General features: G+C 37.0%; 1 protein-coding gene across 3 annotated transcripts in view; it reads left to right on the top strand.

Moving 5' to 3' along the window:
- The window catches only part of Polq (polymerase (DNA directed), theta), a 115763-nt gene that overhangs the window by 14399 nt on the left and 75027 nt on the right, over positions 1–26337 (top strand). For 2 of the 3 annotated variants that reach the window (XM_005386484.2, XM_013515228.1), the window contains 9 exons: positions 432–579; positions 3341–3487; positions 4516–4728; positions 12770–12912; positions 14914–15118; positions 15311–15453; positions 20643–20836; positions 21530–21654; positions 22867–23110. In XM_005386484.2, coding sequence (XP_005386541.1) covers positions 432–579; positions 3341–3487; positions 4516–4728; positions 12770–12912; positions 14914–15118; positions 15311–15453; positions 20643–20836; positions 21530–21654; positions 22867–23110 — 1562 coding nt within the window. The remainder of the gene's footprint in view (positions 1–431; positions 580–3340; positions 3488–4515; positions 4729–12769; positions 12913–14913; positions 15119–15310; positions 15454–20642; positions 20837–21529; positions 21655–22866; positions 23111–26337) is intronic. The other variant, XM_013515227.1, reaches the window with a different exon arrangement.

Raw genomic sequence — 26337 nt, 5'->3', positions numbered from 1 at the left:
TCACTGTGTAGCCCAGGCTGACCTTGAACTCACAACAATCCTCCTGCCTCAGCCTCCCAAATGCTGGGATTACAGGTGTGTGCACCAGCATGCGCGGCTACATTTAGTTTAGTACTTTAAGGTGTCCCTCAGTGAGACTATAAACCTCTTGAAGTTAGGACTTTGACTTTCTTTTGCTCACTGGTATGTCCCTACTGCTTCAGGGTTGGAGCTCAGTACATGTTATTGAGACACATAAAAAATTTTCCTGCTCACCTTGCATCATAAAATTTATTTTTTACTTTTTGTTTTTGTTGTTACTAATTTTTAAAATTATTACTATTGTTTTGAACACAGAAACCTTGCCTATGAAACAAAATGAGTAATTTGAAACTGGTGATGTGAGAATGTTTTGAAAGTATCACTGAAGTAGGTATTTTTCTCTTTTTTAGGGAGATGAGGAGCATGTTGTTAGTTTATGTTATGAGACTGTTTGTGATAACCATTCAGTATTACTTTTTTGTCCATCAAAAAAATGGTGTGAGAAGCTGGCAGATATCATTGCTCAAGAGTTTTACAGTCTACACCATCAAGCCAAGGGTGAGTTACAGATGGAAATGCAAGACTCCATTGGTAGTATGTTTGCAAGGGGTGGATGGAGGGGTGTGGGAGGGAAGGGAGAGGGACTGAAAAGGGATTAAGATGTGTTATGTACAAGTCGCAGTTCCCCACAAGGACTGTAAACATCACGTTCTGCTAACACGTACTGATAAAGAGAGTAAGTTAGTGATTCTATTAACAAACCATGACTCCTTTGTTATGGCTCCTGCTGGTGCACTAGTCACCCCTGTACAAAGCTCTGCTTTTGTGAGTCGCACTGTCTCCTGCCTTCTTATAGACAACGTGTGCACACTCTTGGGGTAATCATCTTCAGATTTTTAGAGTACTGTGCTGATATAGATGTATACCAGGGTTTTTCATTTGGGATCTATGGGCTTTGAGAGGCTGATTTTTGGAATTCCTAAATTGTATACCAAACTACATTTATAGTATACCCTCCCACCCCTGGAAAGTGCTCATCTTGACATTTCCAAAGGTGCGACCCTAAAAGGAATCTTATGCACATAGACGTATGTGTAGATATACACACACACAAATGTATTTTTTTTTGTCTTTTTGAGACAAGTTTTCACTACGTAGTTCAGGCTGGCCTTGAACTTGCAGTGATCCTCCTGCCTCAGCCTCCCGAATGCTGGGATTACAGGTATGTGCCACCATGTCTGGCCTCATATGTATTTTAAAATCACTATTGAGGTATAGTTTATACGTAATAAAATGTATCCTCTTTAAGTGTATAATTTGATGAATTTTAGCAAATGCAGACATCTATTTCACCATCACTATAATCAAATTCATAGAACAGTTCCATCACCAAAGTATTCTGTTCTGCTCTTTTGATGTCACCCTCCTTCCTCTACTTTGGCAGCTTTCTGTCACTTTGGTTTTTTTTCTCTTTTTTCCAACTCATTTCAGCTAATATGTAAAATGTTTTATAATTGAGGCTGATTGATCTAGTTCAATTTATATCTGGACTTAGAGAATTTGAAATGCCTTGTTATTACTATACAGTTTTTAGAAAATTATATCAGTTATTTTTACCTTATGAGATTTTACATTCTAAAACAGTGTACTTAGTGAAACTAAGAATTTTGTGTAAATGAAGTCATACAGCATATATATATGTCTTCTGTAGCTTTTTTCCCTTAGAATAATGTTTTTGAGGTTCATTGATGTTGTTGCATTTATAATTTCTTCCTTTTTGATCGCTCGATGCTAACCCAGTGCATAATGTAACCATTAGTATATATTCATATTGATTCAAGGATGAACCCTATTGTCTCAGTACTTTTACTAACTAGCCTGTGGTCCTTTGGGACCTAAAATAAATATAGGGAAGACAAACCAGTTCTAGTTACAGGATATTAGAATATTGCATTACTTCATTATGTCAGAGGCCTCATGGGTGGGGGTAACAGATATCTCAAGCCTGGCTCAAACAGTGCTTTTTGGCTGGGTGTAGTGGCGCACGCCTGTAATCCTAGCACTAGGTAGGCTGAGACAGGAGGATTGATGTGAGTTTGAGACCAGCCTGGGCTACAAACTGAGCTTAAGGCCAGCCTGAACTGCATAGCGAGACCCTGTCTCAAAATGACCAAAAAAGAAAAAAAAATTGATGCTTTCTGTACCATGCTAATTTGTAGTTTTTACATTGTACCATAACAACTCATTCCTTAATGACCAGACTCATTATTTTTTATCTTTTTTTTGAGGTTTTGTAATCTTGATCTGTAACTGTAGTTCCCAAGTGCTTGTGCTTCAGCTGGAGCCTGGGCTATGATGAAATTTCTACCAGAATAACAAAGATAAAGCAGCACATTTTTCATAAAGCTGATGTTTAAAATTTAAAATTACCCCCACTGTTTTTTTAAATGTTAAAATGGCTTCTGAAATAAATATATTGATAGTAGTTTGAAAACATTTTTAGTTGTCCTTAGCAAAATAAAACATGGGCAACCCTCTGTGGTTCCTCAAAATTTTAAGAAAAGTTTACTTAAAAATTTAAAAAATATATTAGACACAAAATATATTTTATGAAAATTTACAAGTTCAAAAATCTAAAGGTTAGGGAAATTCTTTAGGAAAACAGTTCTTGCATTTAAGAAAGTTAAGGTCTTACTGGGGAGAAGGTTACACAGAAAGGCAAAACCAAAAGGTAGTGTGTGATTATCAGGTTAATATGGTAGAGACTGGACGGATATTCCCAGAAAACTAGGCTTCAAGGTGACAGTGATACTGCTGGTTTGTGGGACACCTTGAGTAAAGGTTTTGATTTCTTTTCTTTTCTCTTTGTCTTTTTGAGACAAGGTGTCATTATGCAGTTCAGGCTGGCCTCAAACTTGCAGCAATCCTCTTGCCTCAGCTTCCCAAGTGCTGGGATTATAGGCGTTAAAGATTTTGACTTCTAAGCTTTGAGTAGCAATTGGTTTCTGTAGTCCCCTTTTTCCTATAGCAGATTCCTTTCCTCACCTTTGGGCTTGATAACATCCTAATAGATGTTAAACTGTGGTGCATGTTAGAATCACTGGGGGAGATTTAAAAATGATTCAGGTCCAGGTCACGCCCCAGGCTAGGTATATTATAGCATCTGGAGGTCAGTATTTTATAGTTTGCGGTGGTTTCTGAACAATTGCCATGGCATTCTCTGTCATGATTTCGGCACATAGCACTTAAGAGGTGAACAGTGTTGATCAATATTAATTGTGTGTGTGTGTGTGTGTGTGTGTGTGTGTGTGTGTAACAGGAGTAGCAAAACCATCTGAATTTACACCACCGATTCTGGAACCAAAGAGCCTCCTGGAAGTAGTAGATCAATTGAAACGTTCACCTTCAGGACTGGACTCTGTGTTACAAAAAACTGTACCATGGGGAGTAGCATTTCATCATGCAGGTATTCTATTATAATCTGTTATTAAGAAGCCCTCTCAAAACGTTCTCAGCATCTTCATTTTTGTATTTATGTGTTTATTTCCTGTTAACTGCTTCATACTTTTAGATTTCATTTAAGAAACTGTATTGTTTAACAAGAGTAAAACAAACAGGGTCACTTATCTGTGTAGCATATAGCTATTAGGTAAAGGCTTTTATGAACTGTTGGGGAGGAAGATTCTAAAATTGTTCCCTTTCTGTGTTTTGTTTTCTTAAAATTTAGGTTACTGTGGTACTTGCTACTCTAATTATATTGTACTGGGTGTCTCCTTTTATTACAAGGAGTATTTTTTTTTGTCTTTTTGAGACAGGGTCTCAAAAAGAGGCTAGTCTTGAACCCACTTTGTAGCCCAGGTTGCCCTTGAACTCACAAGGAACCTCCTGCCTCAGCCTCCTGAGTGCTGGGATTACAGGCGTGCACCACCAGGCTGGCTACAAGGAGTATTAAGATATTTTCACAGATATTTCAAAAACAAATTTATTTTAGAAATTGTCATGTTGCACTTGGGGAGAGCTAAAGTATTTAAAAATGAAATGGATGGGTTGTCAAAATTGCAAAAATTTTGATAGTTACTGAATTAAAGAACTTTTTTGGGGAAGTTTTCTGTCCATGGTCATATGTGCTTAGGATATAATGAAGAAGATTTAGTTTTTAAGGATAGGAGTTTAGTCCTTTCATATTTTAAATTTTTATTGCTTCATATATGTATATATAATTTATATTGTGATCTATATCAGGATAAAAATTTAAAATAAATTTTATACACACAAATGTAGCCCACCATCTGTTTTTGTAAACTAAGTTTTATTGGAACACAGTTGTAACCGTTTGTTCTGTGGCTGCTTTATGTGACTTCTTGGTTTATAGTTAAACAATAGCTTAGAAAGAACTCTAGATGCTTGTAGCAGACTCTCAGATCTACTGTAAGGGGTCAAATGTAATATGTTCATTGTATGTTAATACGTGTTTTTGAAACATCTTATTTTTAGGTCTTACTTTTGAGGAGCGGGATATCATTGAGGGAGCCTTCCGTCAAGGTCTCCTTCGGGTTCTGGCAGCAACTTCTACTCTTTCTTCTGGGGTGAATTTACCCGCTCGTCGTGTGATTATTCGGACTCCTATTTTCAGTGGTCACCCTCTCGACATTCTTACTTACAAGCAGATGGTTGGTCGTGCTGGCAGGAAAGGAGTAGACACAACGGGTGAGTTTAAATTTACTTGTAATAACATTGCTGAAGAACAGTGTTGGGGCCCGGGATATAGCTCAGTGGTGCAAGCGCTTACCCAGCAAGCACAAGATCCTGAGTTTGATTCCCGGTACCAAAAAAAAAGGAGAACAGTGTCGATGTATTTGAAGTTTTACTAGTACCTGGCAACTTGTTTTTCAGTGTGCTACATATCTCTATTAGCACTGTATTAATGTCATCAGTTTGGACTCAATAGTTACGGTGAGCGTAAATTATAATTTTCATACATTTTTTTTATTTTGGTTTTCTTGAGGCAGGGTCTCACTATAGTGCAGGCTGGCCTTGAATTCACTCACTGTAGCTCAGGCTGGCCTCAAATTCACGGCGATCCTCTTACCTTAGCTTCCCAAGTGCTGGTCATATATTGTTAACTGTTGGTTTTCTACTAATGTAGAGTTAAAATTTTCTTTTGTATTCTAGGTAATGAAATGATTCAGTGTCTATAAATGAAGATGATTTCTTACTATATTCACTGGGAGATGATTTTTAATTTCTAAGTATAGTCTGTTCTTTAGCACTATTTGATTCTCATGCATATTAGTTCTGCTTAGGCAACTGGTCTCAAAGGTCAAATTGGGATGCTAAGAACTTCCCATACTTTGGGAACAAGAGCTTCATTGTATACTATCTTTTTTCAGTCTAAATTGGTGCTGGCTTTGAAAATAAACTAGCCAATTTCTTACCTTGTACCAGCAAGTAATGATAATATTACCAGCAATCAAAGTCAAACAAAAGTTTTGACTTAAGAATGAAGAGCCTTGTTTGATTAATTTTAGCTTCTTTTTCTATCTTTATTCCTTTAATTTATTTCTCTTTTCTAATTGTTTTAGCAAATGTTTCCAGAACCATATTGAACAGAGTGGTGATAGTGAGCATTCTTGTCTGCTCCTAATTTCCGAGTGACAGCTTTGTTTTTGATAATTTAGTATGATTTTGGCTGTTTTTTTTTGTCATAGATGGCTTTTATCAGATTGCAATAAAGACCTATTCCAGGTTTCTGTAGTGTTTTTTTTTTTTATCATGAATGGCTGTTGGACTTTATGAAGTGCTTTTTTTTCTGCATCTGTTGAAATAATCATGTGGTTTTGTTCTTGGTTCTGTTAATGTGGGATATTACATTTATTAATTTGTGTATGGTAAACCATCCCTACATCCCTGGGATGAATCCTACCTTGTCATGCTGTATAATCTTCTGGATGATTTGCTGCATTCTGTTTGCCCGGATCTTATTGAAGATTTTTGTGTGTGTGCTCATTAGGGAGATTGGCCTGTAGTTCTCTTTTTTGGTTGGGTCCTTTTCTGATTTTGCTGTCAGGGTAATGGTTGCTTCCAGGTATGAGTTTGGGAGTTTTGCTTCCCTTTCAGTTTCTTTCTTTTTTTTTTTTTCTGGTACCGGGAATCGAACTCATGACCTTGCACTTGCCAGGCAGGTGCTGTGCCACTGAGCTAAATCCCCAGCCCCCCTTTCAGTTTCTTTAAAGAGCTTGAGAAGTAGTGGCATTAGGTCTTCTCTAAATTTCTGTAGAATTCAGCAGTGAATCCATCAGAATCTGGGCTTTTCTTTGTTGGTAGTTTTAAATTCTTCAACTTCATTGGCTGATATTGGGATATTTAGAATTTGTATATCTTGTTGATTCTGTCTTAGTAATTCATATGTACCAAGGAATCTCCATTTCTTTTGCATTTTGTTAGAGTACAGATTCTCAAAGTAGGTATTGAGGATCTTCTGGATTTCTGCAGGATCCATTGTGATTCATTCCTAATTGCATGGATTTGAGTCTTTTGTTTCCTTGTATTGATACTGTTGGCTACAGATTTATCTATTTTATTTAATCTCATAAAAAAACAACTCTTTGGTTCATTGATTCTTTGTTTTCTTAGTCTCAATAGCATCACTTGCTCTTCTTTTTCTAAAAGCTTGAGGTTCATCATTAGATTATTTATTTAGGCTCACTCTGTTTTTCTGATGTGGGAATTTATAAATTTCCCTTGTAGGACTGGGGATACAGCTCAGTGGCACAAGCACCTGCCTGGCAAGCACAAGGCCCCGAGTTTGATTCCTGGTACCAAAAAAAAAAATTTCCCTTGTAGAACTACATCCATTACATAAGTTCTGGTATGTTGTATTGGCATTATCATTTAATTGTAGAAACTGTCTAATTTCTTCTTCTTTATTTTTTTTTTTGGTAGTACCAGGAATAATTTCTTCTTTAATTTCATTTGTGATTTGTTGGGCTTTTTTTCTTTTCTTTTTTTTTTTTTTTTTGGCTTGAAATTCACTAAGCTACTCTTGCATTTTTTCTGGGTTCTCATTGCATGAAATATTGTTGTCCATCCTTTGATTTTTAATTGATGAATTTCTTTTTTAATTAAATGTGTTTCTTATACACTACATATTGTTAGGTTTTATTTCTTGGTCCATTCTGCAAACCTGTGTCTTTTGATTGAAGATATCAGACCATTCACATGGAGGATTATTACTGAAAGTACTGACTTTTTCATGTCAATGCATTATTTCCCTGTTGCTAAGTTCCTTTCCTCCTCTTTTGCTTAGCTGCTCGCTCTGCCAAGCATATTTATATTATTTGACTTACTGCCACTTTTAGCTTCATTGTCTCTTTCTAGGATATCCTTGTGAGTCTTTTGTAATGCTGGTTCGGTAGTCATGAATTTCTTGAAAGTGTTCTTGGTTATGAAAATATATTGTTTCTCTATCAATTTTGAAGGAAGGCTTTGCAGGATACATAAGTCTGGGTTGGAAATTGTTATCTTTTAAAGCTTTGTTATCTTTTAAACAGTTCACTCCGAGCCCTGCTGGTCTTTGAGTTTTGTATTAATAAGTCTCCTGCGATTCTGATGGGTTTACCATTAAGTATGATTTGTTGCTTTTCTCTATCAGCTTTTAATATTTTGTCCCTGTGGTGGATGTCTGACACTTTGATTATGATGTGGCAGGGGTAGGTTCTCTTTTGGTCATTGCTATTTGAGATTATTTTTTATTTTTTAATTTTTGAAAATTTTTTCCTTTAAAGAGTAAAAGAAGGATAACATAATAATGCGGGGGGGCTTACCAAATTACAGACAAAGTGGTAGGAAATTATCAATGGTTATTGTTTTACATATTGTTATCTACAAGATAGCTTCTCAGGAAAACAAATAGACAAATAATAGTGAGTTACAGACAAAAGAGGTAAGAGATTATCAATAGTTGTTGTACTCTACTTAGGTATCTTCTAAAGAAAATAAATAGAACTATACATGAGTGACCTATTGAATAATCATTAACTATTCTCAATGGTTGTTGTAGGAACACATAATAATAAACATGCATCCATTTATGAAATAGGATAGGAACAATACAAACATTGGAGAGTTATGGATAGATTGGTAGGAAAATATCAATGGCTACTGTAATACATGGTGGTATCTTCAAAGTGGTTTCTCAGGAAGACAGAGATACGCAAGAAGGATCTAACAAGTAGTTACAGCCTAAGGGTTGTCAAAAATAGCATATTACCTCCTCACCAGTGACTCCTGTGACTGAGGTATGATGGCTGGAAGGAAGGCCAGGATTGAAAAGAAGGACCAAGAGACTTGCACCTGTGTCTAACAACAGGCTGTTTTCTTGTTCCTCCATAGTCATGATTACCCAGGGCTTCTCGATGGAGATGACAGTCTGGCCAGAGGGAGAAGGCAGAGTATGCCCTGGGCCCCCTCATTCCTTTTGGACTAACTAGTTGGAGGGGTCTGAGCTCTGGGGCCGCCACTTCAGAGGGCAGACCCATCTCCAGTGGTCACGTTTGCATTCAGGGCATGGCCCATGGGGCCTCTTAGGGCAGTTCCTCTTGAGGTGGCCTGGCTTTTAACAGTGGTAGCAGATGAATGCAGTCATTGAGTTCTTCTTGGGGCCCTGGGAATCAGACCTGGGGTCTGTTTCTCTTAGTGCTGCAGCAAAAGCAGCTGCTTTTTCTCGATCTCTTTGTTTTCTCTCCTTGGCCTCCTCCTCATCATGGCTATGGAATACTGAGGAGGCAATCTAACTAATATCTCAAGTGAGCCATCTGGGGTGAAGGCCATTCTTTGTAGCTTTTTCTCTCCAGCCTCCCGCATTGGGACCCCACAACCAGTTAGTGTCCTCTCCCCAACTGTCAGCACAGGCAGCAGGAATCTTGCTGCAGACTTCTCCAGAGCTCCACCACAGCCTGTACCGTCAGGGGAAGAATGGTCTCCCTAGATATTGCTCAAGGTCCTCCTGGTTTACGGATTCCAAACAGCTCTCATGACCCCAGTCCACAGGACCTCTGATGCCTGCTGTTTGAGATTAAATCTTTCTCATCTATCTATTTGTTTATTCCTTTTTCTATATCTGGAAAGTTTTCTGGTGTTATTGCTGTAAACATTTTTTATGCTATTTGTGTTATCTTCAGATTTTTCACTTATTCCAATTAATCTTAGTCTTCTTTGTGTCTTCTAGCAGCTGATGGATTCACTTTTCTTATTCTCTTCTTGTTTTTAAGGTATGTTTGAGTAGTTAGTTTTGAAAGTATCCCTGTCTTTTAATCTTGAAATTATGTTCTATTTGCCTCTTCTGTTTCCCATACTTTCAATATAATTTTTAATCTCTTGGATTTCTGGTTGAAACCTTTCCATGGGCTCTAATTCTTTGCTACACTTGTCATTCATATTTTGTATAATTTTTGTTTAGCTCAGCTAGGTTTTCATTAGTGTTTCCTGAGTGCTCCCTGATCTTTTGTTTATTGGTTTCATTATTTGTTTGGTTATGTCTTTTGTGATCCCTTTGAGCACCTCTTTGGTGTATTTTTTTTAATCTCCTCTGTTACTTTGGTTATCTCCTTCTCCTCTGTTACCTTTCAAGTAATTCAGTTGTGTGGCTTTTGGCATGTTCCCCTTTAATGTCCACAGGATGGGCTTTTGGGATAGTTGGGAGTTTGGGGAGGCATCTTATTGCTTTGCCTTCTCATGTTTCTATTGTTTTTTTGAGTGTCTGTTTTGTGGTGAGGTTTGTGGACCCTATAGTGTGAAGATTTTCTTGCTAGTATGGAGATAGCTTATTTAGTCTGCTTTTCAGTGATGTACTTTAGGGGTGACTAACTGTTGTCCTTTGCCTCTGCCCCAGGATTTGACTCTCTCTTTTAATTTGGGAGAGGAGGATGCAGTACATTTTTTTCCAACTCTCAGTTCTCTGGGAATGAACTGCAGTACTGTTACTGTCACAAAGGTAATTTGGGTGTTGGTATATGGAAAAAATCCATTAGTAGCAACAATTATGTGGCCGTGGTCATATAGATAGAGCAAATGACATACAGTAATATTGTCTGAGACAAATTGAATATTGACATACCTTAAGAACCAATAATGTACTTCCTTTAACCACAGGAAAGAAATGTACAATTGCAGTATAAACACTAAGACAGCCTAGATATTGACGTATAGTTAATTGTACTAAATGTGACAACTGTACCTCCACTAATAGTAGCATAGAGTTCAGTGTTAATTAGAGTTAACTATCTGAAGATTAATAGAGTTATGGTCATATTATTGAAGGTATAGGGGGTTGGGAACTAGAGAATGCAAGATGGAAATTTGAAAACAGACTATACGAGTTGAGAAGGAGGAAAGAGAAATGAGTCAAAGAATTCTGTTAGAGAGTGAGAAGACAGTTATAGAATTAGATGAAGCTAACAGAAAAACAAATAAGTAGAAAGGAAAAAGTGAGATAAAATGAGCTCTGTCTCAAAAAGACAAAAAACAAAAAAAAAAAGAGAAAAAATTAGAAGAAAGGAAAAAGTGGGGAGATAAGAAAAAGAAGTAAGAAAAAGGAAAAAAAGAAATTAAAAAATAAACAGGGAAAAAGGACAAAGGAAAATTCCCCAAACTATAGTAAACCAGTGAAAAAGAAAAAGGCAAGGAAAAAAGAAAGTCCAAAAAAAATTTCTCAGTTGTGGCTTTTTTTTGTTTTGTTTTGTTTTTTCATTTTTTTGAGACTGGGTTTCTTTTGTAGTTCAGGCTGGCCTTGAACTCACTATGTAGCTTAGGCTGGCCTCAAACTCCTGGTGATTCTCCTGGATCAAACTCCCAAGTGCTGGGATTATAGGTGTGTGGCACCATGCCTGGTCTTTCTGTGTCTGTGAATGAGTGGTTTCCTTCTGGGATCCCAGTTTTGGAGTCTAGCAACTCTCAATTTTCTCCACCAGCCTGAAGGCCTGTGGCTTTTAGGCCGGTGGGTTTTCAAGGTGCCTTCCCGATTCCGGAGGCCCCTGTATTTACCCATGCTGTGGGAGTGTCTTAAGTTGACATGTGTCCCCACTCATGCAAGTAGGTAAAGAGGATAGTCTAATGCCAGATCCACATTGGATGCCGGCAGTTGGGTGAGGGCTGAAATTCTCCATGCCGACATTTCCAAATCCAGAGCAACTACAGCTGGGCCTGGCTTTTACTGTGGGGGTGGGGTCGATCATCTTTTTATTACTGTGACCAAATACCTGAGCAAAGCAACTTAAAGTGGGAACAATTTCTTCCGGCTCATGGGTTCAGAGGTTGGCCAGCCCAGTTGGTGTTAGGCCTGTGTCAGGGTGGAAACATTGAGGCAGAAGTGTGTGGCCAAGGAAAGCTGCTCACCTCAGGGTAGGCAGGAAGCAGACAGAAAGGGACAGAGCCAGAGGTGAAGAGGGCTGGCTACAAGATGCACCCTTCAGAGGTCAGTGACCTACTTTTTCAACTGGTCCCTACCTTCTTTCTTTGTCTTTTTGAGACAGGGTCTCGCTATGCAGTTCAGGCTGGCCTTGAGCTCACTTTGTAGCCCAGGCTGTCCTCGAACTCACAATGATCCACCTGCCTCAGCCTCCTGAGTGCTGGGATTATAGGCATGTGCCACCACACCCGGCCCTATGTATGTATTTATGTGCGTGTATATATTTGTATATAATTTTTTTTTTTGGTGCCGGAAATTGAGCTCAAGACTTTGCACTTGCCAGGCAGGCCCTTGTGCCGCTGAGCTATATCTCTGGCCCTCCTGCCTCGTAATAATCCATTCAGCTATGAACTCATCAGCAAATGAGTGGGATTAATCCATTGATGAAGTTGGTTCTCTAATGATCAAATCACTTCTCTAGGCCCCACCTCTGAGCACTGCTGCGTTGAGGATCAAGTCCTGAATATATGCGTAAGAGTCTTTAGGGGATACTTCATATTTAAACCATAACAATTAGTAAATGTTACCGTGTGATTTCCTATTTTAGGTATCTAAAAGTTTTAAATTTTATTTTGTCAATACATGTTATTAGTAATTTATTTTGCATTTTTATAGTTTTCAAAGTACATTTCTATTAATTACCTGGCTATTTAATAATAATAGTTCACTCTGAAGGGGAAGAAAGGAAGCTTTTCCTTTACCTTCTTATTTTCTGCAGCTGGAATCTGCTAAATAAATGAATCTAGTTGAACAGGAAAAAAGACATATAAATGTTATTGGGCAGTAATATTATAATTTTTATGTGTATGGAAATCTTCATAAAGAGTGAAGACTCAAAAAAGTTGTTAGACTCATATACTGTTTTAACAAATGTCAGTAAGTTATGGAGAAGTGCTAAGACAAAGGAAAGGTGTTGGATCTTATAGGGTTAGTAAATCATGCGAAATAATGGGAAAAATAATGGGAGGGAAAAGCTACACAAGGGGAAATCTATGTCCTGCTTTTAGGTAGATGGGGGAGAGAATAGAGAGTTCTTTCTGTTGCTTTCTAATTACCTTTAGCTCAAATTAGTATTTATACGAAGTAGTGTATTTTGGGGTAGCACATCCTCATTTCTTTCTATCCAAAGTTCAAAAAATAAATCATTAGCCATAATTCTGTGACCATAACGACCATATAACTATCACGTGGTAGCTCTTTTTAAATAAGTAAGACAACTTAAATTCTCTTTAGCAGGTTCTTATGGAAACATGGAGTTTTGAAAATGTGTGGTTTTGGTTATAGGTGAGAGTATCTTAATTTGTAAGAACTCTGAGAAATCAAAAGGCATAGCTCTACTTCAGGGATCCTTAAAACCTGTTTGCAGCTGTCTGCAAAGACAGGATGGAGAGGAAGTAACTGCCAGTATGATTCGAGCTATTCTGGAGGTAAGAGTTCGACAAATTTTCATTTGCTTTTTTTACAGGTACATTAAATTAGTAGAACTTTAGTATGTGTTTTTAAAAAATAAGATCAGAGGCTGGGAATATAGCTCAGTGGCACAAGCGCCTGTCAAGCAAGTGCAAGATCCTGAGTTAGATTCCGGTACCAAAAAAAATAAAATAAAATAAAATAAAAAAAATATAAAAATAAGATCATTACAGTCATGACCTTTGCAAGTTTGAGTCTATTCATATGAATATATGAAATGTAGTATTATCTAGAATTTAATACAGCTAGTACTGTAACAGTCTATTTCAAAACAATGGTTAAAAAACAAATGCCATATGATTCTTTTAAAAGGTTTTTATATATTCTTTTTTTTTTTAATTTAAAATAAGGTGACAAAATGGACCATAGTTTCTCCATCCATATAATACCTCTTGAGATTGAAATAAAATCAAGTCACAAATAACATGATTGGATGTTTACAACAACACAGAAAAATCTAAAGTGATGAAATAAAACTTTCTACTTAGAGTCCTCAAAGATAATCCTCATTTAGTATTTTAAGTGTTCATTCAGAAAAAAAGGTTTTATGTATTAGCATGCTTTGGTTTGATTTCAACGCTAGTGATAGTGGTACTAGTACTTCTACCCATACTTTTTCCTCCTTTTCAATTTGAAAAAAATGAAAATATTTGATAATATTAGCTGAGGAAGAGTGTTGAAAGTAGTCACTTTCATACACTGCTGAAGCTCTTTTGAGGGCAACTTCATCGTATCTACTAAAATAAAAAAATTACCTACTCATTTGTCTACGAGTTTCACATCTAGGAATTTTACCTAGGAATATATTCGAAATAAAATCAAATTTAATGTGTAAGAATGTTTATTATACCCTTGTGAATAATAAAAATGATTAGGAAAAACTCAAATACCATTAATACTAAATATATTTTGGCAAAACCATGCTTTCTGATCATTAGAAAGAGCAAGACAGCTCTATTTACTTTTCCCTTTTTTATTAGTATATATGATATTAATATATGTATAATGATCCATAATAATGTGGGGCATTTGTACCTACATATTGGGTCTTGATCCTTTTTTACTTCCCTCTCCCACTTATGTGTCCAGTGTATATTAAGTGAAAGAAGGCAGAAGCAATTTAGTATATATTATAAGGCAATTGTAGGAAAATATGATCTACAAAATGCAACCAACTTCATATTTTTTTGAACATATTCCCACTCTTCTTCTGGATGGGAAGTATTCAATAGTAGCATGCTTAGTTGTCCATATATTTTAGAGGCAGGGTAAGAAGAATTAATTAGGTTCATGGCCATGAACCATCACTACTTCCTTTTTATATGTTGTTAGTTCTAAAATTTCAGATGGATAATGATTCATTTATTTTTGTTTATAAGAAAGTATTGTGTCTACTTTTTTGTTATTGTTTTGTAAGACAGGGTCTCATGTAGTCCCGGCTGGACTTGAACTCACTATATTTAGCTCAGGTTGACCTCGAATCAGCAATGTTCCTCCTGCCTCAGCCTCCCAAGAGGTGAGTGTGCACCTATAGGTGCACCACTTACAGGTGTGCACCACTATGCCCAGCTTGTATCTCCTTTTAAGGAAACTTTTCATATTGCCAGCATCTGTTCTCTATAATTTGTAACAAGTGATGATGGAAGAGTTACTAAAGAGTCTGTGCACAAGTTTCTGAGAATATTTTGAATATATAACATGAAGACCTGCCAGTCTTATAAAAAAGTTACAGAGCTGGCCACAGTGGTTCACCTTTTAATCTCTGTACTCTGGGAGGCTGAGTTAGGAAGATTGCAAGTTTGTGCTAATCCTGGGTCACTTAGCAAGACACTGTCTCAAAATAAATAGTGAAAACAAAGGGCTGGCTGGGGATGTAGATCAGTGCAAAGGCCCTGGGGTTCAATCCCCAGTACTGCAAGAAAAAAAAGTTACAGAAATTTTCAAACATTTTCTATCAGATAATAGTTGGTGGAGTGGCAAGTACATCACACGATATGCAGATTTATGCATCTTGCACATTTTTGGCTGCAAGTATGAAAGAAGAGCAGCAGAGAATTCAGAAAAATCAAGGCTCTGTTCAACTTGGAGCAATTGAAGCCTGTGTGAGGTGGCTACTGGAAAATGAATTTATTCAGATTACAGAAGCCAGCAATGGGACAGAAGGTAAATGTGGATTCTTAGTTGCAATTTACTCTTTCATCTTTCACTCAACTCTTTTCATATTACTCATAAACTTTGCATATTGGATAAGAATCTGTAAAATTTGTCAGAGCTGAGGTTAATTCTGGAGTACAGAAAGACCATGTTTTATTTTTATTTTTAATATTTGCTGTCTATTTCCCCATCCCAAACCAGGAAATGTGTATCATCCAACACATCTTGGTACAGCTACTCTTTCTTCTTCACTTTCTCCAACTGATACCTTAGATGTTTTTGCTGACCTCCAAAGAGCAATGAAGGGCTTTGTTTTAGAGAACGACCTTCATATTGTCTATCTGGTAAGTTCTTTTAACTGCTATTTTTGTGAAATAAGGGGAAGAAATATAAATAGACTCTTGACCATCAAAGATACCCGAGGGAATGTCCTGCCTGTTTAGCTTGACTAGGTTACTAGTAGTGGGAGCAGAGAAGCAAGAGATAAACTAACTGTTCCAGTGATCCTGTCCTCTACTGTATTTTCTCTAGCCTCCTTTCAAAAAGTATTTTGAGGCAATTTCTAAAAATATTTATTTTACAACATATACAAGAATAGGAAAGGACAGTAATATCAGAAAATTAAGGATAAATCATAATGTAAAACTCATGCAGAGGTTAAACAGACATACTCATAGGTTTCATTCAGTTGCTCTTACCAACTTCAGTTCTGAATTTCCTAGTAACTAAAGCAAAGGGAGACACTAGCCTTGCTTCAAGGCTAGTGTAAGGTATCATTTGTAAGGTATCTTTCTTGGTCATGTGGATTCCTCCATTTTGTCTTCTTCATCTGTTGGGACTGCAGACCAGATCTTTAGCATTTTATCCCAGGAGCCACTGCAAAATTTAGTTCCAGAGCTATCAACTGCTATAGAATCCCTGCTTCCAGCATGGCCTCTACAGCAGCGTAGAGCTTTTGTTCTATTGCTCTCTACCCTGCATTCCCATAGGAGAATAGTCTGATCCGTAGAGGCACTCAGTAGTAAGCAAGACAAACTGTCTTTTTTCACCCAGGCTACATCTTTTACAATGTCTCTATGTCCCGTAGTTTTTATTATTGATGTTCCTTCCAAGACAGAAGCAGAAAACAGAGTAGTTAGGACTAACAAGGACTCCCAGGGTGACCCTCTGGCCACACAGAAGCAATTTCCTCGGTACTGTGGTCAGATGCTGAAGAAATTTGCAGTGCATCTTGGGACCACACAATTAGAGTGTGGGGTGTTGAGTTTGGCCGTCTTAAGTCAACTTTGACAGATAATAAAGTGTTTAATTGTATTTCCTTTTCTCCACTCTTTAAACATTTAGCACCTGGCAGCACAGATAGGCATATTAGACTATGGGATCCCTGAACTAAAGATGGTTCTTTGGTATCACTGTCTCTAACCTCACGTACAGGCTGGGTTACATCAGTAAAGTGGTCACCAACACATGAACAACAGCTGATTTCAGGCCCTTTAGATAACACTGTAAGGCTGTGGGATACAAGAAGTTGTAAAGCTCTTCTCTGTGATCTGGCTGCTCGTGAAGACAAAGTTCTAAGTGTAGACTGGACAGACATAGAGCTACTTCTGAGTGGAGGAGCAGACAATAAATTGTACTCCTACAGATATTTACCTACCACTTCCCATGTGGGGGCTTGAGAGTGAATGACCGTTTAATTATGGAGAGTCCATAAATAAAATTGATACAGGAAGCCTCAGATTATTTGTACAGATGCAGAAAGTAGCCTTTTAATATAAGAAAAGAAAGTAGCCTTTTAAAGCTTACATAATATTTTCACCCTTCATACGGCTACCACCACTATCTTTGTCTTCTTTGTGTTTATAAAACATTCTCTGTCCTATACAAACCCTTAAAATTAGACTGAGTTTTACAATATCTCTAAAGGTATTAGTTTAAATTAAGATTTGCTTTTGAAATACTGTGAAAGAGCATGTTATAAATACAGTAATCAATTTTTCAGATTTTTCTGTTAGAGAAATTTGAATTTCTCCATTAGCTGTTTTTTTTTAAAGTGTCTAGAAAAGACTAATAAAAACTGTTACAGGAAAAAAAATCAGAAATCAAAATTCCTTTTGGTAAAATAATGCTTCATTATAAGACTTTGTTTTGCCAGTTTATTAAGAAGTCTTTGAAGGCTGGGCAAGGTGGCCCACACCTATAATCCCAGCTACTCAGGGAGCTGAGGCAGGAAGATCACAAGTTTGAGGGTAGTGTGAACAACTTAATGAGAACCTGTCTCAAAATAAAATTTTGAAAAAACATGTATGAGGCCCCAAGTTCAACCTTCAGAACCACAAAAATATTTTATCTAGCTATTTTAAATGAAATACTTCATATTAAAGATATGTCATATCTTTTAGAAAATGTATACAAATTTCATGATAACTAGTAATCTCCTCTCTCACTAACCTATCCTTATATGTATGTAAGAATAAATTTTTTTTTTTGTCTTTTTTTCTGGTACCGGGAATCGAACTCATGACCTTGCACTTGCCAGGCAGGTGCTTTGCTGCTGAGCTAAATCCCCAGCCCTTAAGAATAAATTCTTTAGACAAAGCCTGTCAGTATTAAACAACCCACAAATTTCTTAACATTAGCATTTGTACTTATGCATATGTTTTAAACTAAATATTTAAAGCAAATATCTTTTAAAACGTGACTTCCATCTTTAATGGATCCATATTCCCAAAGCAGAACTCTTATATCTTTATATGGGAAATAAGTTTGGTCTTATCATTGTACTGTATCTCAAATGAGGCTCTACCACAGAAGTCTGGGAAAGATCCATGTCTGATTGCAGTTGACAACTAAATTAACAATGGATTGAACCAGTTAGGATTTTAGTTCTCTGGTATGTAGAAGTCCAGAGGTAGATCATGCCTGGAATAGGGAACTTTTTTTTCTACTTTCTTTTTCTTTTACCCTTTTGAGACAGAGCTTCTCTATGTAGTTCAGGCTGTCCTCAAACTTGCAGTGACCCTTTTGCCTCAGGGTTATAGGCATGTGCCACCATACCTGGCTTTTTTCTACCTTTTTTAAGGACCTAGGCTCCCTTCAACCATAGGCTGTCTTCAGTGGTCCTCATTTTCACATAACCAAGAGCTCTAGTTATCAAATCATTTCTTAAAATGTGTTTTAATGCCAAAAAATGAATAAAAGTAGCTAAAATTCAAAAAAAATTTGTGACATAAAAAGTATTGGATTTTGCTGCCTAAGAGAAATTTAGACTTAAAGTAACAATCTGTGATTTATATTTTGATAAAATCTCTATAATACATTTAGCTAGAAATTTTAAGTTTGTTTACATTATATCATCCTCTATGAATACAATAAAGATTTTGTAAGTTGGATAGAGTTTGAGATTATATTCTCTCACAAGAGCCTGACCAGTAATTATTTGTGCATTAAGAGCAGATTTATGCACTGTGATAAGCAAATAATGGGGGATAGGTCTCTTTTTTTTTTTTTTGGTGTGAGGAATTGAACTCAGGACCTTGCGCTTACTAGGCAGGTACTATGCCACTGAGCTATCTCCCTGTCCTGTGGTATTTTTCTAGGTCTTATTTTTTTTGAATAATGGGGGATAAAATTGAAAGTTACATTAGAATGAAGAAGACTTATCAGGAAATCTATCCCAATAAAAAACACTATACTGAGCAGAGGAGAAATGTCTAGACTGCCATATTTCCCTTTATAGTTGATTTTAAATAAGTCAAGAGAAGAAAAAGGAATTATGCAATTATATATCTTTTATATATATTCTCAGAGTTCCCTTTATTGGCTCTTTTTTTTGTGTGTAATTGCTGTTTGAGGTTACTTGGTTTCAAGCTGAAGAGCTTTTTTAGCATTTAAGTCACGTTTGCTAGCAAATTTTTCTGAATTTGTCTAGGAACTTCTCTGTTACATCTTTAGTTTTGAAAGATAGCTTACCTTTATATAATTTTTTTTTCTTTTTTTGTTACCAGGAATCAAACTCATGACCTCAGGCTTGCCAGGTATATAAAATTCTTGATTGATAGGTTTCTTGTTTTTTCTTTCAGCAGTTTGAATCTGCCATCTCCTTGCAGTTTGGCCTCCATGGTTTCTGATGAGAAGCTAGCTTTTAATTTTACTGGGTTCTCATTGTTTGTGATGCTGTTGTTTTCCTTCTGCTTTCAAGATTTTCTTTTTCTTTAGTGTTTAACATTTTGACTATGATACATCTTGTCTACTTGGAGCTCACTGAATTTTTTGGATATGTAGATTAATGTTAGTCATCAAATTGGGTACATTGTTAGCTTTAATTCCTTCAGACACTTTTTCTCTTCTATCTCTTTTTAGATTCATTGTGTATATGTTGGCACAATTGATGTTTTCCACATTTCTCTGGGGCTCTTTTTATTTTTCCTTTCCTCTCTTTCAAATTGTATAATCTCTACTAATCTCCCTTCATGCTTGCTGTTTTTTTTTCTTTTTTCTTTTTTTTTCTTTTTGAGATAGAGTTTCACTATGTACTTCAGGCTAGCCTTGAATTCACTTTACAGCACAGTCCTTGAACTCTCGGTGATCCTTCTGCCTCAGCCTCCTAAGTGCTGGGATTACAGGTGTGTGCTACCACACCTGGCCAATCGTTGCTTATTCTTAATTATACAAGTTTGCTTATATGGTTGACCTCTCTATTTATTTTAGTTACTGTTTGTCAACTTTTGAACCTCATTTGATCTGACCCTGATTTTCTTTTTTTTTTTTTTTTTTTTTGGTTTTTCTCCGGTACCGGGAACCGAACTCACGACCTTGCACTTGCCAGGCAGGCGCTTTGCCACTGAGCTAAATCCCCAGCCTCCTGACCCTGATTTTCATACTGTCCTCCTTAGGCATGTTAATGAGACAGGCCATCATGCCTTTTACTTCTCTGAAGCATGGCTTTTTTTGTTCTTTGACAATTTTAAGATGTCTTCCTTGAAGTTTTTGTTTGCTTATGTTATCTGGACTCTTTCAAAGTTTTTTTGCCAGCTGTTTTTTTCCTATGTTTGGACATACTTCCTCTTTCTTGCATGTCTCATTATTTTTTGTTGAATCCTAAACATTTTAGATAAAGATCAACTCTGAATATTGGTTTATCCTTCTTTCTTCTCTTCATTCTATTTTACTGATTCTTTCTTGGTAGTTAGTCAGAATACTAAAAATTGTACCTAGAATTGGAATATAGAGGTAAAAAATGACTATGAGTAAAGATTTGGGTATTATGAAATCTAGCTTGTATGCTTGGTGGTCTCTTTGTTTGTGAATAAATGTTGAGGCCCTGTGTTAACTATGACATTTATCTATTTATATGTGTGGTCGTTTTGTAGTGAGGTAGTTTTCCCTTCATTGGTTGGGGGCTTTTGGTGGTGCCAGGAATTGGCCCCCGAGGCTTATGCATGTTAGGCAAGCACTGCCCCATGGAGTGAAATCCCTAGCTCACTGTGATGTGATAGTGTAGCTAACTCATAATGCTGCTGTCTTTTTGTAGGTTACACCTATGTTTGAAGATTGGACAAGTATTGATTGGTATCGATTTTTTTGTTTATGGGAGAAGTTGCCAACTTCTATGAAAAGGGTAGCAGAGCTGGTGGGAGTTGAAGAAGGGTTCTTGGCTCGCTGTGTGAAAGGAAAAGTAGTAGCCAGAACTGAGAGACAACACCGACAAATGGCCATCCACAAAAGGTAAACGCCAAGGAGCCTACACTCTGTAGTACTTAACACAGGGTCTGGCTACAACAGGTGTTCAGTGTATTACAGTCACTTTCATTGTCGAAAAAAGTACAGTTTTGGCTGACTGTAGTAAAATTTTTCATTTTCATGTATTTACTGATTATTGATATTTGAATTTCTTCTTATAGCTTACAGTTTAGCAGCCATTACATATGAAGCTCTTTTCAAGCTGAATTTTTAATTATTTCTTTCTTTCTTTCTTTTCTCTTTTTTTTGTCTTTTTAAGGCAGGATCTCCCTACACAGTTCAGACTGGCCTTGAGCTCACTTTGTAGCCCAGGATGGCCTCGAACTCACAGTAATCCTCCTGCCTCAGCCTCCCAAGTGCTGGGATTGCAGGCATGTGCTGCCACGCCTGGCTTGCGTCATCATATTTCTTGAACCACAGCTTATGTATTGAAATTAGCAGTACTGAAATACGTGGTCTTTGTTTTTGGTGCTACATTGATGCTAGTTCTTTGCTCTATACTGCTGCGTGTCAAACTTATTATGTAAAAATTGATCTCTGTCATTATCCACCAACCCTATTTCCTGTTAGGAATCCTCAGAGTGTATAAACTGTTACTTTATTAGTTCTTAGTTGGTTGGAAATGTACATTGTACTTTCATTTTGATATCTTACCATATTTTGGTGATTTATTTTTAGGTTTTTCACCAGTCTTGTGCTATTAGATTTAATCAGTGAAATTCCCTTAAAGAAAATTATTCAGAAATACGGATGTAATCGTGGACAGATCCAATCTCTGCAGCAATCAGCTGCTGTTTATGCAGGTTAGTTAAACAGAAGTTTTCACATTTATTTTAACCTGTGTGGTTTGAGATCATTAAGATTACTTTTCTTCAAATTCCATTCTATTGTAAGCTTCTCTAAAGTGGCCTTCATCTTGTAATCTCTGTTATCATCACATCTAAAACCATGATTCCTCTGGGCCCAGTACTCTATAGAGATAAGGCGACAAGCTGAGTGTCTGGGCCTTATTCCCCTCCCATTCCCAAGCAACCTGCCGACTCCCCCCACCCCCATCCTTTCTGTTAGGAAAGTGACCAAGTTCGCAGTGGTCTCGCTTTTCTCAAAGTACCAATTAATGCAAGTTGAGAAGAATAGTGGCAGATGGAGAAGAATTTGTGGACGGACTCCTGTCTGACTGTTGTAAATACTTATTCTCTTAAGAAATACCAGTAAAAATAAGAAAAAGAAAAAGAAGCACTAGTGTGCCATAATGTGTGAAACCCATATCCTCTAAGCTAGGCAAACAGGGAAATTCTGGGTCTAATTTTACTAAGGGATCCTTCAAGCCGTTGTGTATATTTAGATGTGTAAGAGCTTTGCTGTGAAGATGTGAGCATGTGAGGGAGTGCAGAGGGCAAGACAGGCCGAGGGTGGTAAGAAGCAAGGGACTCACCCTTCAGCTCCTTGACCTCAAAGATCTGAGACTTCATTTAGGGTTAATGTGACTTTCATAATGACTTGGCACTTAGATGCCAGAACTCTATTTCAAGAGGGTGTAGTTGCTGAGCTGGGCGGAGTTTCTTTGAAGCAAATATTGTAGTTCTGTCAGTATTTGAATATTTAAATCAACTCTTGTTTTCCTCTAGGTAAAAAACAAAACAAAACAAAACCCTCCTTTACTTGTTTTATTAGAGGTCTGTCTTCCTTAAGAAAGTAAGAAAGGGAGAAAGTGAAAGAGAAGGATGGGCTAGGATGGTGTCTTTTTTGTTTTCTGTTTATGTGCTCTACCTCAGTTTTCAAATGGTAACTTTGAATTAAGAATAAAAGAGATGCCACGTAATGTGTTTAGCACATTTATTATCTGACTATCTAGGCCCTCAGAATGTGTCTGCTGTCCTGTTAACTTATCCCTTGGGCCTTGTTAAGCCTTACAATTGTACAGGAAAAAACAAACCCCAAGAACGTGTATCTAAGAAATGGAAAATTGGTTTGTAAGACAATTTTAATTCAGCACTATTCTCTCAATGTTCTAGGGATGATTACAGTGTTTTCCAACCGTCTGGGCTGGCACAACATGGAACTGTTACTTTCCCAGTTTCAGAAGCGCCTCACCTTTGGCATCCAGCGGGAGCTGTGTGACCTGGTCCGGGTGTCCTTACTTAATGCGCAGCGAGCCAGGTTCCTCTACACTTCTGGCTTCCTTACTGTGGCAGATCTTGCTAAGGCAAATGTTGCTGAGGTGGAGGTGGTTCTGAAAAGAGCTGTGCCCTTCAAAAGGTAAGAAAATGCTCTCTCTACATAGGGGTAGGAGATGACAAATCATGTGAATATTTTTTTTTTATTAATTAAGTTTATTGGTACATGTTAGGCATACATAATGATCACATTCATCATGGGGAATTTGTACCTGTACATGATATAACTTGTTCATGTCAGTTTTTAAAATAATAGGTAACATATTAAAATATTTTCCTCTTAAATAATCTCATGACATACTTGGTGTTGTGTGGAAGAAAATATGCTTCCTTTTCCTCTATGAGGATTACATTTTATTTTATTCATTTTATAAATACTGCACAATTGAAAAGCCATTTCTAAAATGATCATAATTCTTCCCTGGGAAGATTGAGTGAATGGACTATACCAATGCTTTCTGCTTTGATCTTATTGCATATCCAGCCTAGTCTTAAACTTTCTTTAGTCAGAAGCACTTCAGAACACACTCTTCTCGGCTGGGCGTGGTGGCACACACCTGTAATCCCAGCACTCGGGAGGCTGAGGCAGGAGGATCGTTGCGAGTTCAAGACCAGCCTGGGCGCTCAAGGCCAGCCTGAACTGCAGAGCAAGACCCTGTCTCAAAAAGGAAAAAAAAAAAAAAAAAAAAAAAAGAGAATACACTCTTCTCAAACATTCTTTGGAATGCTAGTCCCTCAAAACAGTTTGTGAAGGGACAATTCCGTGAAAATTGTGTGTGTGTGTGTGTGTGTGTGTGTGTGTGGCGGTGATGGTGGGGGCTGTTAACCAGTTCATTGACTGGGTTGAACTCAGCATAGAGTCAATGAATAGTTTAAAACTTATTCCACTATGGAAAATCAGGTAGATCTTCCATCTCCTCCTCCATTTACCTTTGCAAATTCAAGATTTGGGAGTTTGATAGTGGTATTTAATTCTGTGTCTCTGTTAGTTATTGAATGCTCTCCTGTGTCCAAATTCTGGCTCTTACTCTAAGGGATTTTTTTTGTTGTTGTGTTTTGGAGAGCATGGCTTTTTACCATGTCCTCACTAGTGAGAGCCATAATGCTACTTAATGGTATAAAGAAAGTCAGGTTTCTAGTGCCGGTGAACATGAGCTGTTTTGGAAGTATCTTTCAGAAGATACCTATGTCTATCAAAGTGAAAAGGTACCTTGGAGTTGATGGTAGGTTTAAACTTTAATTGTGCTGGTAGTTTTCACATTATTTTTAAAATCAGTGCTGTGGTTGTAGGTTCATATATTTTTATAGTCTGTCTCAAGGGTTTTTGTCCTCCTAAACCCATCTGGTGTTAGTGTGTGATTGCAGTGTGTGAGTTTCTTTGGTGTTATACAGTATCATCACAGAGATTTCTGGTCTCACTTTTTGATTGCATTAGGTCATTACATATTAGTACTTATGTTAGGTCTTTTCTCCCCCCTTTTTTTGGTATCAGGACTTGAAGTCAGGGTCTCGTGTTTGCCAGGCAGACACTGTGCTACTGAACTACATCCCTGTCCCTTGTACTTGTTGTATTAGATAATTTAAGGTTATATTTTCAAATAATTAGAACATTTTTAATAGTTTTAAAGGCAATCTTTTCCGAATATATTTTATACTTTTTAGAAGGAATACATTTTAACCTTTTTTTGATAACTGTCATATAGGTAGGCCCTTTGTCATCCTTCTGATATTAATTATTGTATGTGTAACTGGTATTGGCAGGAGCTGTTGAAATGCGTAGATTTTCAACCTGCTGAACATTGGTACTGTGTACTCTGAGTTGTGATTTTGCTCTTCTGTCGTTTTCCTGTGTCAGCCTTCCATCTGATTAGCTGGTACTTCTCACTGCTGTCATTTTCAGCAGTCTGTTCCTATTCTGTAGGACACAAAGACTGAAGGAGACATTGTAGATTAAACATCTTCAGCCTTTTGGCTTTGTTTACCCCAATGTGTTTAGTCTATTTTAGAGTTAGTAGTTTTGTCACTTTGAGGAGTTCCTCTGGCTGAAGTCTACCTAGAATATGATTTAAAACTGCTTCCAAAAGTATTAGTCACTTCTGGAGTGTCTGATTTTCCCAGAATCTTTGGATACGTATATCCAAGCACAGAATGAGCTTGTTAGTTCCTGAGATAAAATCAGTGTGTGAAAGTGTCTCTAGATGGTAACAGCATACCACAAATGATCCATAACCCTGCAGAAAGTCTTCTGAAGGCAGTATACATTTTTAAATTGGAAAACTTGTTTGTTGTTAATAAGCACATCTTGGGGACCACTTCTACATTCTCGTGCTGTCTTGCCCCTTGCCCCTTCTTGAAGCCTGCTACCTTTATTGATCAAAATTAGTGATGCTATTAACTTTACAAACCAAAACTCCTGCCTTATGCAATGCAGTGAAGAGGCTAGATTTATCCTGAGGTATTTTTGTCTTTTTAAAAATGAATTCATTTTTTAAAAATCGACAAATAAAAATGTAGATATTTGTCACTTACCACATGCAGTCTTGAAATTTGTGTACATTGTAGAATGGTTAAACTGAGATAATTAAAACATACGTTACCTCACAACCTTACCATTTTTTTGTGTGGTGAGAAGACTTCACAATCTGCTGTCAGTGATTTTCAATAATACAGTATTATGTTGTACAGTACCTCTGGGATATTCTCAGCAAAATGCCTAACATTAATTTAATCATAAGGAAACATTAGACAAATCTAAATTGGGATATACTTTGCAAAATAATTTGCCAGTACTCTTCCAGAATATCATGATCTTGAAAAACAAGACTAAAAAAAAAAAAAAAAGAAAAAGAAAAAGAAAAACAAGACTGAGGATCTGTTTCTAATTCAAATAGAATAAATAGAAGGGCCAACTAAAGTGCTACCTGATTCTAGATTGGCTTAGGAAAAGGACATAAATGGCACAATTGGTGAAATTTGAATGAAGTATATTCAATATTCATAGTATTGTATTAATGTTAATTTCCTGGATAGAAATTGGTTTATCTGGCAGCTTGTTTCTGTTTCTTTTTAGTGCTTAGTGCATTAAAAGTTAGAAAACTCATCTCTAATGTTTTACCATTACCAGTAATCTATAGTGAATTACCCTGTGCATGTATGTTTTCATATTATTTGAAATATTTTATCACAATGGATTTCTAGGCATGGGATTTTGGAAGGTAACTACATAGGTAGGTAGCTTTGTTAAGAGTCAGAATTGCCCTGCAAAAGGGTCACACCAAGGTGGCTTCTCCCCAGCAAGGCACTTCTGAG

The sequence above is a fragment of the Chinchilla lanigera genome, unplaced genomic scaffold (assembly GCF_000276665.1).
Source record: "Chinchilla lanigera isolate Chin_1 unplaced genomic scaffold, ChiLan1.0 scaffold00026, whole genome shotgun sequence".
Lineage (NCBI taxonomy): Eukaryota > Metazoa > Chordata > Mammalia > Rodentia > Chinchillidae > Chinchilla > Chinchilla lanigera.
Note: the sequence above shows the minus strand (reverse complement) of the source record. Positions and strands in the feature narration are given on the sequence as shown.